The 14,668-nt window shown below is 37.9% G+C and overlaps 1 protein-coding gene across 1 annotated transcript in view; it reads left to right on the top strand.

Annotated features, from left to right (window-relative positions):
- Nucleotides 1-14,668, top strand: part of ADGRG7 (adhesion G protein-coupled receptor G7) — a 76,778-nt gene that overhangs the window by 3,712 nt on the left and 58,398 nt on the right. The window contains exons 2-5 of the mRNA XM_011999894.1: nucleotides 7,276-7,389; nucleotides 8,387-8,491; nucleotides 10,934-11,046; nucleotides 13,327-13,476. Coding sequence (XP_011855284.1) covers nucleotides 7,276-7,389; nucleotides 8,387-8,491; nucleotides 10,934-11,046; nucleotides 13,327-13,476 — 482 coding nt within the window. The remainder of the gene's footprint in view (nucleotides 1-7,275; nucleotides 7,390-8,386; nucleotides 8,492-10,933; nucleotides 11,047-13,326; nucleotides 13,477-14,668) is intronic.

The following is a 14,668-nucleotide window of genomic DNA, read 5'->3' as shown; positions in this document are numbered from 1 at the left end:
GCCATTTTCACTTCTTTTGTGGTGGAATGTCATCGGTTAAGGCGAGGCAGGGCATTTGCACTTCTTTTGTGATTCTTCAGTTACTTCAGGCCATCTGGGCATATATGTGCAAGTCTCAGGGGATGCGATGGCTTGGCTTAGGCTCAGAGGCCTGACAGTAAGTAATGCCAATCGAGAAAGGCAGCAGGAGAGGCAGTATGCCCTCCGAGCAGGTAACTGGGGAGGACAGAAGGTTGGGGAGCTAGCAGGAGCATGGAGCATGGCTGCAAAGATCCACTGTTGAAGACCAACAGAGGGGTCTGACATACTGGCTGCTGATGGAGTGGTAGCTGGGGATGGATCTGTCCTCCCCCTATCCCACTGTCCTAACCAGTATTTAGAGAATGCTGTATAAATAGTATTTAGAGAACTAGAATGAGAAAATTTACCAGAACAAAAATAGTAAAATTTAAACTTGGAGCAAATGTGTTTTTGCTTGTTTGTTTAAGGTTGTAAAATAGTTTCATTCAGGTTAAAAAATTATGAACTATGGATTTTACCCCATTAAGACTGCCAAATTTATAAGACCTCAATTAAAGGGCATACTTCACGAAGTTTTTTTTTTTTTTTTCCTTCCTTCCCTTCCCCTCCCCTCCCCTCCCTTCCCTTCCTTCCCTCCCTTCCTTTTTTCCTTTATGTAAGTGACATCTACTCTTAAAGGGGAATATATGGTGACTTACAAAGGACACAGTTATAGCAAAAGCCTTAAAAACAAGGACCAAAGTACAAAAACAACATAAGAAAGAGTGCAGGGTGGGGGACAGAAAACGTGAAAGTTCAAGGCTTAGCGGGAGTTTCTTAAAATAAATACAAAATATATTCCTGAACTCTCTGAGTGCTAAGATCCAAAAGGAGGCATAATAAGTGATAAAGATCCCATGTCTAACAGCAGAGGCATACCAGCTCCTTAAAAAGACAAGCTTTTCTCTGGTTCTGAGCACCATTTTTCAATTGGCTGTTTATATAAGGGATATCTCTTAGCTTTGGGGTAAACCCAACGGAAAAGGAGAGGGTTCTCACTATCATTTAAAGAACAAGAGTGAAAGACTGGCACTGTTTGCTGTTACTATTTTGCCTTGTACATTTTATTGAGAGTGCATTTGAGGTGGTAAATTCCGTTGCTTTTCACTTCACTCCACTCCACTCTACTCCATTTCTTTTTATCCTGTCCCATCCCATCCTACGTAATTGTTGAATATTCTTGCTTGGGTTCCTTTATTCAGGTATAGACATAAATTAGTTTTACATTTTTTTTTAAGGGGGAGAGAGGTCACACATATCTCTGAGAAACTGATGAAAGCTATAAATGTCTTAGTAGGGAAAATATACATAAAAACACAAAATTTTGCATAAATTAATTTTATTGCATTCAAAGTTTATTTTGAATAATTACTCCAGGCTGGAGTAACATATATATAAATTAAGATAACATATAAATTAAGTCTCTCTCACTTTTATTTTTCTTGAAAAAGTAATGACCTCATTGTGAAAAATAAAAAAAAACTTCAAATTCTGCTCTGAGTAAATTTCAATAAGAAGTTACTCTGATTTGGCAGTAAACATTGATGTACAACAATATTTATGCTATTTATACATTTAATTATTATAATACCTACAGTTTTAAAAATTCTTACTATGTTCTAGGTCCTATGCTAAAAACTTAGAACAAATCTCAGTTTTGCCAGAACTCCAGCCTTTTCACATTGGGCATTCTTCTTAGAAAAACACAAGAAGCAGTATAGCTTTTGGGCACCTTCACTCTTGATGATGAAAGTAAAATGAAAACATAATTAAGCTTTATTACATTTCTTCCCATTGACATTTTCCAACTTGTGCTAAGCCTGATATAATCATAGACAGATGTCCACAGTCGTAAGGGTAGAAAATATTTTCTTTAACTCCTCTCAAAGGGAGAGTCTCTTAACCTCAAAACTCATGAGTAGTGCGTTACTTGACCATATTCTACACCTCTCCTGGTTCATAGAATTTCCTGCTCTTTGCCAGCAGGACTTTTTTTTTCCTTATCCTTACTTATCTCCAGATATTCTAACCTTCGTTCTCTACCACAGGATACACCTGTTCCTCAGTCCTGCAAGAGATTTCAGGACGTTGAAATAGTCCCAATCCCCAAGGTCTGACTTCATAGCATTGATCATTTTTGTTGTTGTTTTGTTTGTGTTTTGAGATGGAGTCTCGTTCTGGAGTGTGGTGGCACGATCTCGGCTCACTCCAACCTCCACCTCCCGGGTTCAAGCAATTCTCCTGCCTCAGCCTTACGAGTAGCTGGGACTACAGGCACGTGCCACCACGCCTGGCTAATTTTTGTATTTTTAGTAGAGACGGGGTTTCACCATCTGACCACACTGGTCTCGAACTCCTGACCTCAAGTGATCTGCCCGCCTTGGCCTCCCAAAGTGCTGGGATTACAGGCATGAGCCGCCGCACCTGGCTTGATAATTCTTACACTGTGGAAAATACAGGTTGTTGTGAAAGGTCAGTGAGAGCTTTTTGTTTGTCAGAAAATAATCTGACCACAGATACTTGGCTTTAATTTCACTCAATTACGGTACTTCTTTCAGAGGCAAACTCAGTAAGTCTAACTCATGTGACTGTTCCTGGAGGATATTTTCATTTGTGGGTTAAAAAACAAAAGAGTCCAGAGAAGTGTTTTCTGGAGGGAGAAAGTTGGTTCTAGGCAGCCATAGTGTTCTTTCGTCTTAATCCTGGTGTTGTGAATCTTTCTTCTGCTCCTTAAGCAGTCTCCCTTCTTGCTTCCTCACATAACCACCCCCTAAATAAAAAAAAAGTCTATGAAAGGGAAGGAATTTTTAAAATAAATTTATTCCAGTTTGGCTATGTAGATTGGCTGAGGGGCATGGATTATTTTAACATCAGAATCAGTGATGCTTAAAGTGTTGATTCCATTTGAAAAGTTACTTTCTTAAACGAAGCGGCTAGAATCTTGGCTTAGTGGATTATTCCTGGATTTCCAGGTATTAGATTCTTTTACTTGAAATTCAGGATATGTCCATCACTTGTTGTTCTTTGATGACACAAATGTTGATGATCTAACATGGAATATAGTGGTTAAAATGGATACGTGAGAGTATAGGGGGAAAATGTACAAGAGTAGGGGAAAGAAAACTCTGGGGCCAAACCGCCTGAGTTTAGATCCCAATGATGCCCCTCACTAACTTTGAGCAAATTATTAACTTTGAGCAAATTATTCAACATTTTTGAGTCTCAGTTTTCCCACCTATTATGTGCATACTAGTAAACCCTATCTTACAGGGCTGTTATGAGGCTTGAATGAGTTAATACATTAAAAAGTTTAAGATGATGTCTAGTACATCGTAAGTACTGAATAAATTGGCTGCTCTCCTCTAGGAATTTTTAGGCCATTCAGTGTAGAGCATAGTTTTCTCCACTCCCTGGCTTATGCCTTGGATAGATAGCATTGATCTAGACTGGACCTTTGGATTGAGACTCCAATTCCCAATCCAAAAGTTTGCAATAGGTTTAATCATTAAGCTCAATTGACGAGCTCAAAACAGAAACAGAAACAGTTCTAAGAACTGGCACATCTTCTTGCATTTGCCTTTCAATACTTATGCTGCACTGCACCGTCAGGAAAAATGTTTGTTAAAAGATTTAGCCATGCATACCAAAGTATAATAAGAATTAAAAAAGGAAAAAACATTTAACCAGTTTATTGAAATACTGAACCAGGTAGTTAATACCAGACAAACTTTACCTTAAATAAAGACTATACTTTATGTATTTTATTTGTATAAATCTTTCGGGTTTTTTTTTTCTTTACAACCAGAATAAACTTTCCTAAACATTGTCCTCTCATTTAAGAGTAAACTTTATTGTCACCAAACTATTTCAAATTAGGACAAATGAGAGATGCCTGGATTTTAAACCCCAAAAAACTAAGCCAGGCACCAGAAAGGATCTGCAGATGAAATTTCTTAGACTAAGGAAATATATTTTTATTTCCCTACTTGGAACAGACTCTAATTTTGTCTAGGAGAAGAAATTAATATTTTTTATTTGGAATCTTTAATATCATTTTATGCTGCTTTCTCAACCAGCATGTGTGTGTTGTATATACTCTGTATTTAAACTTCCAAGATGTGTAGTAAAAGCATTGAAAATAGGGCTAATAATTCTAGATATACTACTTTGTACAATTTAAAAGAATATAGGAAAATTATCATTATAATACTGGTGTTATAAAAGAAAAATATTGCTATTAAATATGTTCCAAAATATGGAGCCTCAAATAAAAGGAAGTTGATGCTGCCTGCTGCAACCAACGATAAAGACAGGTACTGTGAGGAGGCAGCAGAAGCACGTGATCAGTTACAAGGAGATCTGAGTCTAGCACCTGCTCTGCTACCAATTAATTACTGATCTGGAACTAATCACTCAGCCTTTATGTAGAATGAGGGGGTTGGGTTGATGAATAACTAATGTCACTTTTTTTCAAGATCATAATTCTAAAACTAGTTATATGATATGAACAAGCCACTTAATCTTTCTGAGTCTGACTTTCTTTATGTAAAAATACAGTCTTAAAGATACCAGTACTACTTTTGCTGTCTTTTGTGGGTAATTTAGGTATTTCAGAGGCAAAGTCTTGAATTGCATAGCACAAGGTGTTAAACAGGTGATTGTGACAGATGAATTGTTAGTTTGGCTCAGACTAGATATCCTCAACCAAGATGCAAATGGCAAAGAAGCCAGTCAGCAAACGTTTGTTGGGTACCTTCTATTCAACAGCATTGTGTTAAGACTTGAAGATACGGACCAAAACCCTTGTTCTAAAAATGGGCAAATTATTTCTTAACTTTAAGAAATGACTCTTGACTTACAGCAAAAAGATAGAAGGAGTAGACATGGATGGATCTCCTTCTTGTTTACAAACATAGAAGTTATAAATAAAATATGACAATAATTTTCTCCTTATCTTTGAGTTACAGCAGTTTGACCGACTATGATGTGTTTATGAGTGGTTTTTCTTGTATTTGTTTTTCTTGTGATTTTTCTGAGCCTCTTGGATCTATAAGCTGAAGTTCTTAATAAAATTTGGGAAATTTTGGCCGGGCGCGGTGGCTCAAGCCTGTAATCCCAGCACGTTGGGAGGCCGAGACGGGCGGATCATGAGGTCAGGAGATCGAGACCATCCTGGCTAACCCGGTGAAACCCCGTCTCTACTAAAAAATACAAAAAACTAGCCGGGCGAGGTGGCGGGCGCCTGTAGTTCCGGCTACTCGGGAGGCTGAGGCAGGAGAATGGCGTGAACCCGGGAGGTGGAGCTTGCAGTGAGCTGAGATCCGGCCACTGCACTCCAGCCTGTGTGACAGAGCAAGACTCTGTCTCAAAAAAAAAAAAAAAAAAAAATTTGGGAAATTTTGACCATTATTTCTTCTGATATTTTATCTTCCCTATTCCTTCTCTTTTCCCCTTCTAGGATTCCAATTGCATATATGTTAGACAATGTGTTGATATTGTCCCATAGATTCTTGAAGCTCAGTTTATTTTTTAAAATCTGTTTTCTCCCCAGATTTGAGAGTAATTTCTACCCAGACTTTGAGCTTCTTTTCTATATGACTCCTTCTATTCTGGGATAGCTACCTTCAATTTCCAGTTGTTCTTGTAGCCCCAAAGAGTTTCCTGTCATACCTTAACTCATTAAGACTGTGGCTTTCTGATCAAATTTCAGCCACTTCTGCCATAGAGACTGGGTAGTGCCCTTAGTGGAAATACCAAAGAAACTTGGAATACCATTCAGTTTCTGCCTGTTTTTCATTGCTGTCCAATGCCTTTGAGTAGTTTTTTTAAAATGTTTGTGCATATATTAAAATTGTTATCTATGAGGGGGTTAATATGGTACAATCTATTCTATCATTATTGAAACCAGAACTCTACCTCCTGTATTTATTTTTATTTTTTATTTTTTTTGAGATAGAGTCTCACTGTGTCACCCAGGCTGGGGTGCAGTGGTGTGAACTCAACTCACTGCAACCTCCGCCTCCCAGGTTCAAGTGATTCTTGTGCCTCAGCCTCCCTAGTAACTGGGATTACAGGCAGGCAGCACCACACCAGGCTAATTTTTGTGTTTTTAGTAGAGATGGGGTTTCACCATATTGCTCAGGCTGATCTCGAACTCCTGACGTCAAGTGGTCTGCCCACCTTGGCCTCTCAAAGTGTTGGGATTAGAGGTGTGAGCCACTGCACACAACCCTGTATTCTTAAAGTTAATTTGTTCACTTTTCACTCTGTTTTACAATTTGGAAACCCTGCTATCCCCAACTCAAAATAACTAGTCATTGGAACCTAACAATTCTTTATCAGGTATGCATTCTGAATCTAGTGACACCCTAACTTGCTTAGAGTCACTGCTTGAGTTCTAGTTCTCATTTAACTGGTTTTCCTTGCCCCTTAGCCTCAGTCATTTCCCATACTCCTTCACTTATCCTCCTAAAAAAAATTCCTTATTATGTTACTCCTTTGTTTTATGACCCCTGTAAGGTTCCTTCAAGATTAAATCTTCTTGGTTTGGTTTATAAAGTCCCTTCCAATCGAATCTATGTCCTGATGTTGTTCCACATAGAACCAATGCTAGATGTTAAACTCTTTTCTGTTCCTTAGACACATCAGAACTTTCCATGTTTTTGTGATTTTTGCACTTTGTGTCCTGCCTACTTGGGTCACCCATTTTCACCTGGCTTTTCAAGATGTAATTTTAAAATCCAGTCCACATACTATCTCTTCCCGGATCTTCTTGGCTAGGTTACCTCTGTCCTCAACCTCTCTCCTATATGTTTTTACTGTACTTACAAGTCTCCAAGTTGACTCTATCTATCTATCTATCTATCTATCTATCTATCTATCTATCTATCTATCTATCTATCTATCTACCTACCTACCTACCTACCTACTTACCACCTATACACTTTCTGATTTCTCAGGGGATTCTAATCTCCTTGGTCAAAGCATTATGTGTTTCAACTATGTCTTTTTGGTATCCACAGCATCTAGTAAGCATTGTACATCTGGTGCAGATTCTCAGTTTTTATTTTATTAATGATGATATTACAAAGAATATTTCTCAGCAGTGATACTCAAAGCAGTGGTTTTACGTATAGAAATTAAGTGGCCACAGGCATGAAAGGAGAAATGATTCAGCCAGGTCATGACTGCTCTGTTATTGATTGTTTTTTTTAGGAATATCTGCTACCTCATCAAGCACCCCTACAGAGTTCTGCAGGAATGGTGGAACCTGGGAAAATGGCAGATGTGTTTGTACAGAAGAGTGGAAAGGACTGAGATGTACAATTGGTAAATTACTTGGGATAATGCTAAGGTGTAAGGTTTAGGTCACTCTTGTGTTAATAAGAATAGCAACAAAGCTTCTAGAAGCTTCAGTTAATGGTTACAGAAACAATGGGTGTAATGATGATGGCTTTAGGGTGTGTTTATCAGCTCAATAGTAAAAGATGAGTTTTCTTCGTGGGCAATTTATCAGTATATTCAATGCACCTTATCTGTTTCCTGACTACTAAGTTTTTCTGCAATCTCACAGCTGTGTTTCCTTCTGGCTGCAGTGACTAATCCAGGGCAATGAATGACATGATTCTCTCAGGTTCTTTCAATTGGTAATATGCCATAATACCCCATTTCAAATATCACCACTCTAATACATTTAACTTTTCTGAAATCAAGATGCATCTTTCTAAGAATATACTTACATTAAATTTTTATCTTTTCTTCCTTTACCTTGAAGAGTTATTATTAAGTTAGTGGTGTGATTTCAATCAATTGTGTCTCAGAATCAAAGTTCAAGGCCCTGTTTAAATTTGAGGTGTGCTTCTCAACACTGTATACTTCATGCTGTCTGCTTAGGGTTCAGAGCCCTAGATATCCACCGCTGTCATTTCCTATATTCCTACCGGTCAATATATCCCACAGACCCCATGAATTTGCCTTTTTGCTTTGCCCACATCCTCATGATACTGTTGGCCACTATAGGCTCTATATTTTTAGTTCTCAAGATTCCAACTAATCTGTTACAGTAGCCTAGCTCACATTCCCTCTCTACCCAGGTTTATATTGTGCACATTTTAACTGGAACCTGTATTCTAACATACTACTTATTCTAATGGCAATAACTTAACCAGATAGGAAAGTATAGAAGTTCCTCACAGGCCGGTGGGTTCTATAAGCCTTCTATTGCCTTTCAAATTTCACTGCATAGGTTCTGACCATTGACTTTTATCTGGTTTCAATTTTTTTAAAGTTTGATTTATGATAAAGAATTTTTTCTCTTTTTTTACAGCTAATTTTTGTGAAAAGAGTACCTATATGGGTTTTACTTTTGCCAGAATCCCAGTGGGCAGATATGGACCATCCTTGCAAACATGTGGCAAGGGTACTCCAAATGGTATGTGTTTTCCCAAACATTTACTCTATTTACGCAGAAGAATTACTATGCTGCGTCATGCCTCTCATACCTCCAACTCGTGTTAGGTCCCTGAAGGGCATCAGGAAAGGTTTTGTGGAAGGACTTGACTCCCTTTCATGATGCTAATGTTCAAAACTTAAGGTAGTATCTCACAAAATCTTAAATTTCCCAAAAGTTTAATATGAATCCGTTGTTTGTGAATTCCTCTGAATCTTTCCTCAATTGGCTTATTTTTCCAGCTTTTGCTTTCTCCTGGAGTTTAATTAAATTGACATTTGCTCCTTTAGTTATATAATTAAAAAAATTTCTAATCAGTCAAAATTATGGACTAATATCATATCTATTTTCAGATTTCATTTTTCCAGGTAGAGATGCATGGTTAAGTCTGTTTATAGTTGGTAGTCCTTCACCTTCTTGGTCATTTTAGTTGTCCATGTTGGAACATTCTCTAACTTCATTCTACTTTTCTTGACGTGACTACATTACTTGTATACAGGCATTCAGAGAGTGAAAGAGTAAATAGTATTTTCTGTTTCTAATATGGTCCCTGATAATATCCAAGATTTTAATGATTCATTTCAGTGCCACATTGGGTAATATCTACTGAGTGTAGGCTTTAGAAATTCCTAGATTCTATCCTGATAACAAGAGCCTATTATGCCGTTTAATTTTCCCTAATGTTTTACCTGTCCCTTGTTTGCCTTGACTTGCATCTGAGCAATCCTACTTCTCACATCATCCTGCAGTTAATTCGGTACTTCCTATGGGACTAGATACCTCAGGAATACAGCCAATTGTAAATCAATGACAAAAATGTTTGATAAAACTACTGCTGGCAATGGCCCTGAAGAGAATGTGACATTTTACTTAGATATTTATTTTTGTATGGGTCAGGGGAACTCTGAAACACTAAATAAATTAAATGAATTGCTCCTTTTAAATTGCTTTTTATCTTATTATTATGAGAAATTATGCAGATCTGTATTTGATTTGTGGAATTCAAATTGCTTCTGCCCATATACATCATTGTATTAGTCCATTCTTGCATTGCTATAAAGAAATACCTGAAATGCCATATCAGTCATGCTTACTCAAGTATTCATGATCCTACTCTCTCCATAAGTCCTCCTGAATTTTTTACTCGGAGCGTAAAAGGGGCTTCTGCCATGTTGACACTTACTATACATACTATATATACCATACTTTACTATATGGTATGCTATTGATTCCTATTGTCTTGATTTTACATGTTTTGTGTGTCCTAAATATTTCATAATGGCTTATAAAACAGATACAACTTACAAAACATAACTGTGCTACTGAATTAGGAAGAGCAAAGGTGTCAGTCACATACCCTAAGAGTCATCACACTTGTTTAATATACATTAATTCTTTGGGACAAGAGACTCAACATTTTTTATTTGGTTGTTAATTTTTCTTTTCTGAGCACCTATTAGGAAAACATGTTTATAATATTTACTATCAAATTTCAGATTGAGCCTATAATTTTACAGATTTAGATTCTAACTGTTGGCAATTTTGTTTTTAGTTTTATATTAATAATTACTTCTAATTACTCAATATTATATACCAAATGATCAAAATACTTTTCAATGATTTTTGAGTGGGGATATTTACACTTTTAGGTAACATTGAGGAAGAGATGCGTCTGACATGTGTCCACTTAAAAGTTATTTATAGCCCATAAATATGTTAGAAATTTTCATTATGTCATGGTGTAGAGGTGAAGCCATCATATAAATTAAGAGTGACTCCAACTTTGTGCTTTACATGTTATTGAAGCAATCTCTAATTTCAGTGTTTCTAGTTGTTGTCCCAAGAAGGAGCTGCCCTGAGGAAAAGTCTACCTTTTGGTCAGCTGTCCCTCTAATTATTTTCTATAGCAACTACTTAAGTATTAACTACCGGAAGGCAGTGAGGTAGGGAGGCTTACGTGACAATCCTAGGAAATAAACCAATGACCCAGTAAACATTTATTGAGAGGCAACCAAACATCTAATAAATACAATAGAATATAGCAGAACTCTTTGTCTTTCAGCTGTTATCCAGATTTGCATAAAGCAGTCAAGATCAACATATAATTCAATATCTATTAGGAATTTTTCCTATTGTTTCTAGTCTCTCAGCCTAGTATTCTGTCATCATATCCACTTGAAAGCCATTATGTGCCTTATTGTTGAAAGGTAAATCTTCCTTGAAGACATCAAAGGAAGGAAATAGTCAACTGGTCTTTTGAAGTCCAAGATTCAAAAATCCAGACAATAAGTGGTATCTGCCTAAAAATAATATGCAATAATTTTTAATACATAACTTGTAATAAAAATTAGTTATTGTCTAAAAATAATATGTAATAATTTTAATAAATAATTATTTTTAATAAAAAATTTCTTTTTATTAAAGCAGGCAATCCAATGGCAGTCCGGCTGTGCAATCTCTCTCCATATGGAGAGATAGAATTACAAAATGTGACAATAGGAAATTGCAATGAAAATCTGGAAACCCTGGAGGAGCAGGTATGCCATATGACTCACTGACGGGCAACTGGAAGAAGTTCTGATTCCGTGCAGTTTCTGTTCTTCAGATACCTGATGGTCAAATCAATGCTTTTAAAACTCTCAAATTAGAAATAACAAAAACTAGTGACTAAAGCCACTCTTATTTATTTATTTATTTTGAGACCTAGTTTTGCTTGTGTCACCCAGGCTGGAGTTCAATGGCACCGTCTCAGCTCACTGCAACCTCCGCCTCCCAGGTTGAAGCAATCCTTCTGCGTCAGCCTCCCGAGCAAGCTGGGATTACACATGCCACCATGCCTGACTAATTTTTGTATTTTTAGTTGAGACGGGGTTTCACTGTGTTGGCTAGGCTGGTCTTGAACTCCTGACCGCAGGTGATCCGCTTGCCTCGGCCTCCCAAAGTGCTAGGATTACAGGCATAGTAAGCCACTGCACCTGGCCGCCGCTCTTATTTTTAAAAGTTGACATCTGTTTGTGAAAAAGGACAGCTGGTTCATCAAATTTCACCAAACGATAATCAATAGCACATTGAAAACGGCTTCATCGTTGTAGATCAGTGAAGTTTTGACTGGATATAGATCCCTGACATTTGAGACCAAAGGAAAGCCTCTTGATGGTGTAATTGGACCAGAATGAAGAGAAAGAAACTATAATCAAAGACCCTTTGAAACAGGAAACTCCAAACCTGATGCGGGTCTCAGGGCAGTATCTATGAGCAGGTGAAACAGAAAGTACATCTAACTAGATGTTTTTTTCATGCAGATTAAATTATTTTGACTGAAGTTGTACCCAAATGCACATGCATGGAAGAGCTAACACTAGGGAACAAGCAAGGGGAGGAAGAGGAGACCAACCTTTATGTACAGCCTTTCATGTGCCTGGCATGTTGCATATGTTATCACATTTAATCCTTATAAAACTTCTGTGAGTTGAATGTTATTCCCATATTATAAATAATTATAGCCAATAACACTTACTAATTGTTGAGCACCTACTGCATGCCAGATATTGTGCCAAATAGTTAATGTATTCATTAATCATATTTAATTTTTATAACTCCATAGATAGGTATTAATGTACGCATTTTACAGATGAGGAAAATGTGGTTCTGAGAGGTGAAGCATTTTGTCTAGTGACCACAGACAGAAAGTGATAGAGCTGTTCTTTATTTAAAAGTTCACATTGTACTACTACCTTGGCTCCCTAATCACAGATGGGCAGGGTAGCGTTTGGGTGGGGACAGGAGATGGAGAATGGAGGTAGCTGCCAATCCCACAAGTTGTGCCAACCCACAGACTGAGGAAAGATGCCAAATTTGGAATCTGACAAACCAGAGTTTGGTTCTTAGCTCTGCCACGTCTAAGCTGTGAGAAACTTGATTGAGCTCCCTAACTTCTCTTGAAGGTGCACAACTCACAAAGTTGTTTTGCTTATTAAATGTGATAACACCTGTAAACATCTAACAGAGTGCCTAGCACATAGCAGGATCTAGCAATTGAATTGGAGTTATTTGTTTCTGTCTACTGATTGGATATTGTTTCTGACATTTACCCAAGTGTGAATAGCCTGTAACATTGGTATAATTTGTGAAATGATGCTGCCATCTAGTGAAAACCAAGACACACACACACACATGCGTGTGCACACACGGACACCCAGCTTCACCAATGACAATATGGATTGGCATGTTTTAGCCCCACAACACAGAGTCCTGGGGCTAACTGGCACCTAGAGAGGTCGTCTTGGCCAGTGCTTCCCAAACTACCAGTGCTGAAAAGCCAGTTTAAAAAATTTTGAACCCTTTGCACAACAATAATTTTGTGAAATACAATAAAAATAAATTACTAGAAAAATGAAATGAAAAATATGCATAAAATGCAAACCAAAATTTTAGAACTATTAGATTCAACAGCAAAAAATTGCTACATACATTTCTGACCAATTACTTTCAGTTTCTGTGCTTATCTCTCTATGACCTTCGTAACACACAGTGAACCAGTGCTGGCCCGTGGATACACTCTAGTAGTTCCAATCTAGCTAAGGCAGCCCCTTATAGTTAATCAATCCTGTCAAACAGGAAAGGCTGGGAAAACCACTGGCCTGCATGTACTTTGTCCTTTACACAAGGAAAGATGCAAACGTGGAAAACTGAGTGAACATGATGTTCAGGAGATTGAGGCTCAGCTAAATTCCAACTTATTTACCTGCAGTTGCTTACAAAGTATTTGGACATACTTGTGTAAAGCTAGGGTTTTTTTTTTCTGGTTTTTTAAACAGGTAAAGGATGTCACAGCACCACTTAATAACATTTCTTCTGAAGTCCAGATTTTAACATCTGATGCCAATAAATTAACTGCTGAGAACATCAGTAGTGCTACGCGAGTGGTTGGACAGATCTTCAATACTTCCAGAAATGCTTCACCTGAGGTAAAGCTCACAAAGGTTTTTTTTTTCTTTTCTTTTTTTTTTTTTTAGAGGGGGTGTTGGGAAAGAAAGAGAGATGTCCTGAACTCCACTCCTTATTCCACAATATGGATTTGAGCATGGTTTAGGTTGCTTAAAGGTATTTTGCATAGCACTCCTGAGAGGTGCTCAAAGATACATATAAAAAAAGGGCCTCTTGTCCAAATATTTTCTTTTAGGATATTCATAATGATCATTATCGTGTTGTCTTTTTTTTTTGAGACAGAGTCTCATTCTGTCACCCAGACTGGAGTGCAGTGGCACAATCTCAGGTCACTGCAACCTCTGCTTGCCAGGTTCAAGGGTTCAAGTGATTCTCAGGTCTCAGCCTCTCAAGCAGCTGGGGCTACAGGCACACACCACCACACCTGGCTATCATGTTAAGTCTTTTAGGAAGTCCTGGAATACATAAGTCTACTTCACCTTATGAATATGTTTACCAACTACATTTGACCTTACCATCCCTAGTGCATTCCAAGTAAATAATGTTTCAAGAACTTACTTTGGAACATGTGGTTTTAAACTGCGATGCATTTCTATTAAGAATATTTACATTTTAGTCTTGGCTTTCTGAAAACTTTAAGCCTAGTTTACATTCCTGATATTTTAACCTGCTAAACCCTGGTACTTGAAAACAAGTATACTCAACATTTACTAATTGGTATAGCTGGATAGTGGTCAAACAGGGCTACAAACCACAAGTATGGACTCAACCTGTGTACAACTTGAATATCCACATGCCCTGAAAATAGCTACTCCTTTCTTCCATTCCCTTGAAATGTTTTATTTCAGAAAAAAATATTTTTGAAGTATTTTTCCTGCTGAAAAGTAAGTGGGATTCGAGTTAATAAAAATGGAATTGAGTGGCCGGGCGTGGTGGCTCAAGCCTGTAATCCCAGCACTTTGGGAGGCCGAGACGGGCGGATCACGAGGTCAGGAGACCGAGACCATCCTGGCTAACCCGGTAAAACCCTGTCTCTACTAAAAAAAAAATACAAAAAACTAGCCAGGCGTGGTGGCGGGCACCTGTAGTCCCAGCTACTCGGGAGGCTGAGGCAGGAGAATGACGGGAACCCGGGAGGCGGAGCTTGCAGTGAGCAGAGATCGCACCACTGCACTCCAGCCTGGGCGACAGAGCGAGACTCCGTCTCAAAAA

Source organism: Mandrillus leucophaeus, unplaced genomic scaffold (genome assembly GCF_000951045.1).
Source record: "Mandrillus leucophaeus isolate KB7577 unplaced genomic scaffold, Mleu.le_1.0 Scaffold608, whole genome shotgun sequence".
In the NCBI taxonomy this organism is placed as follows: Eukaryota; Metazoa; Chordata; class Mammalia; order Primates; family Cercopithecidae; genus Mandrillus; species Mandrillus leucophaeus.
Note: the sequence above shows the minus strand (reverse complement) of the source record. Positions and strands in the feature narration are given on the sequence as shown.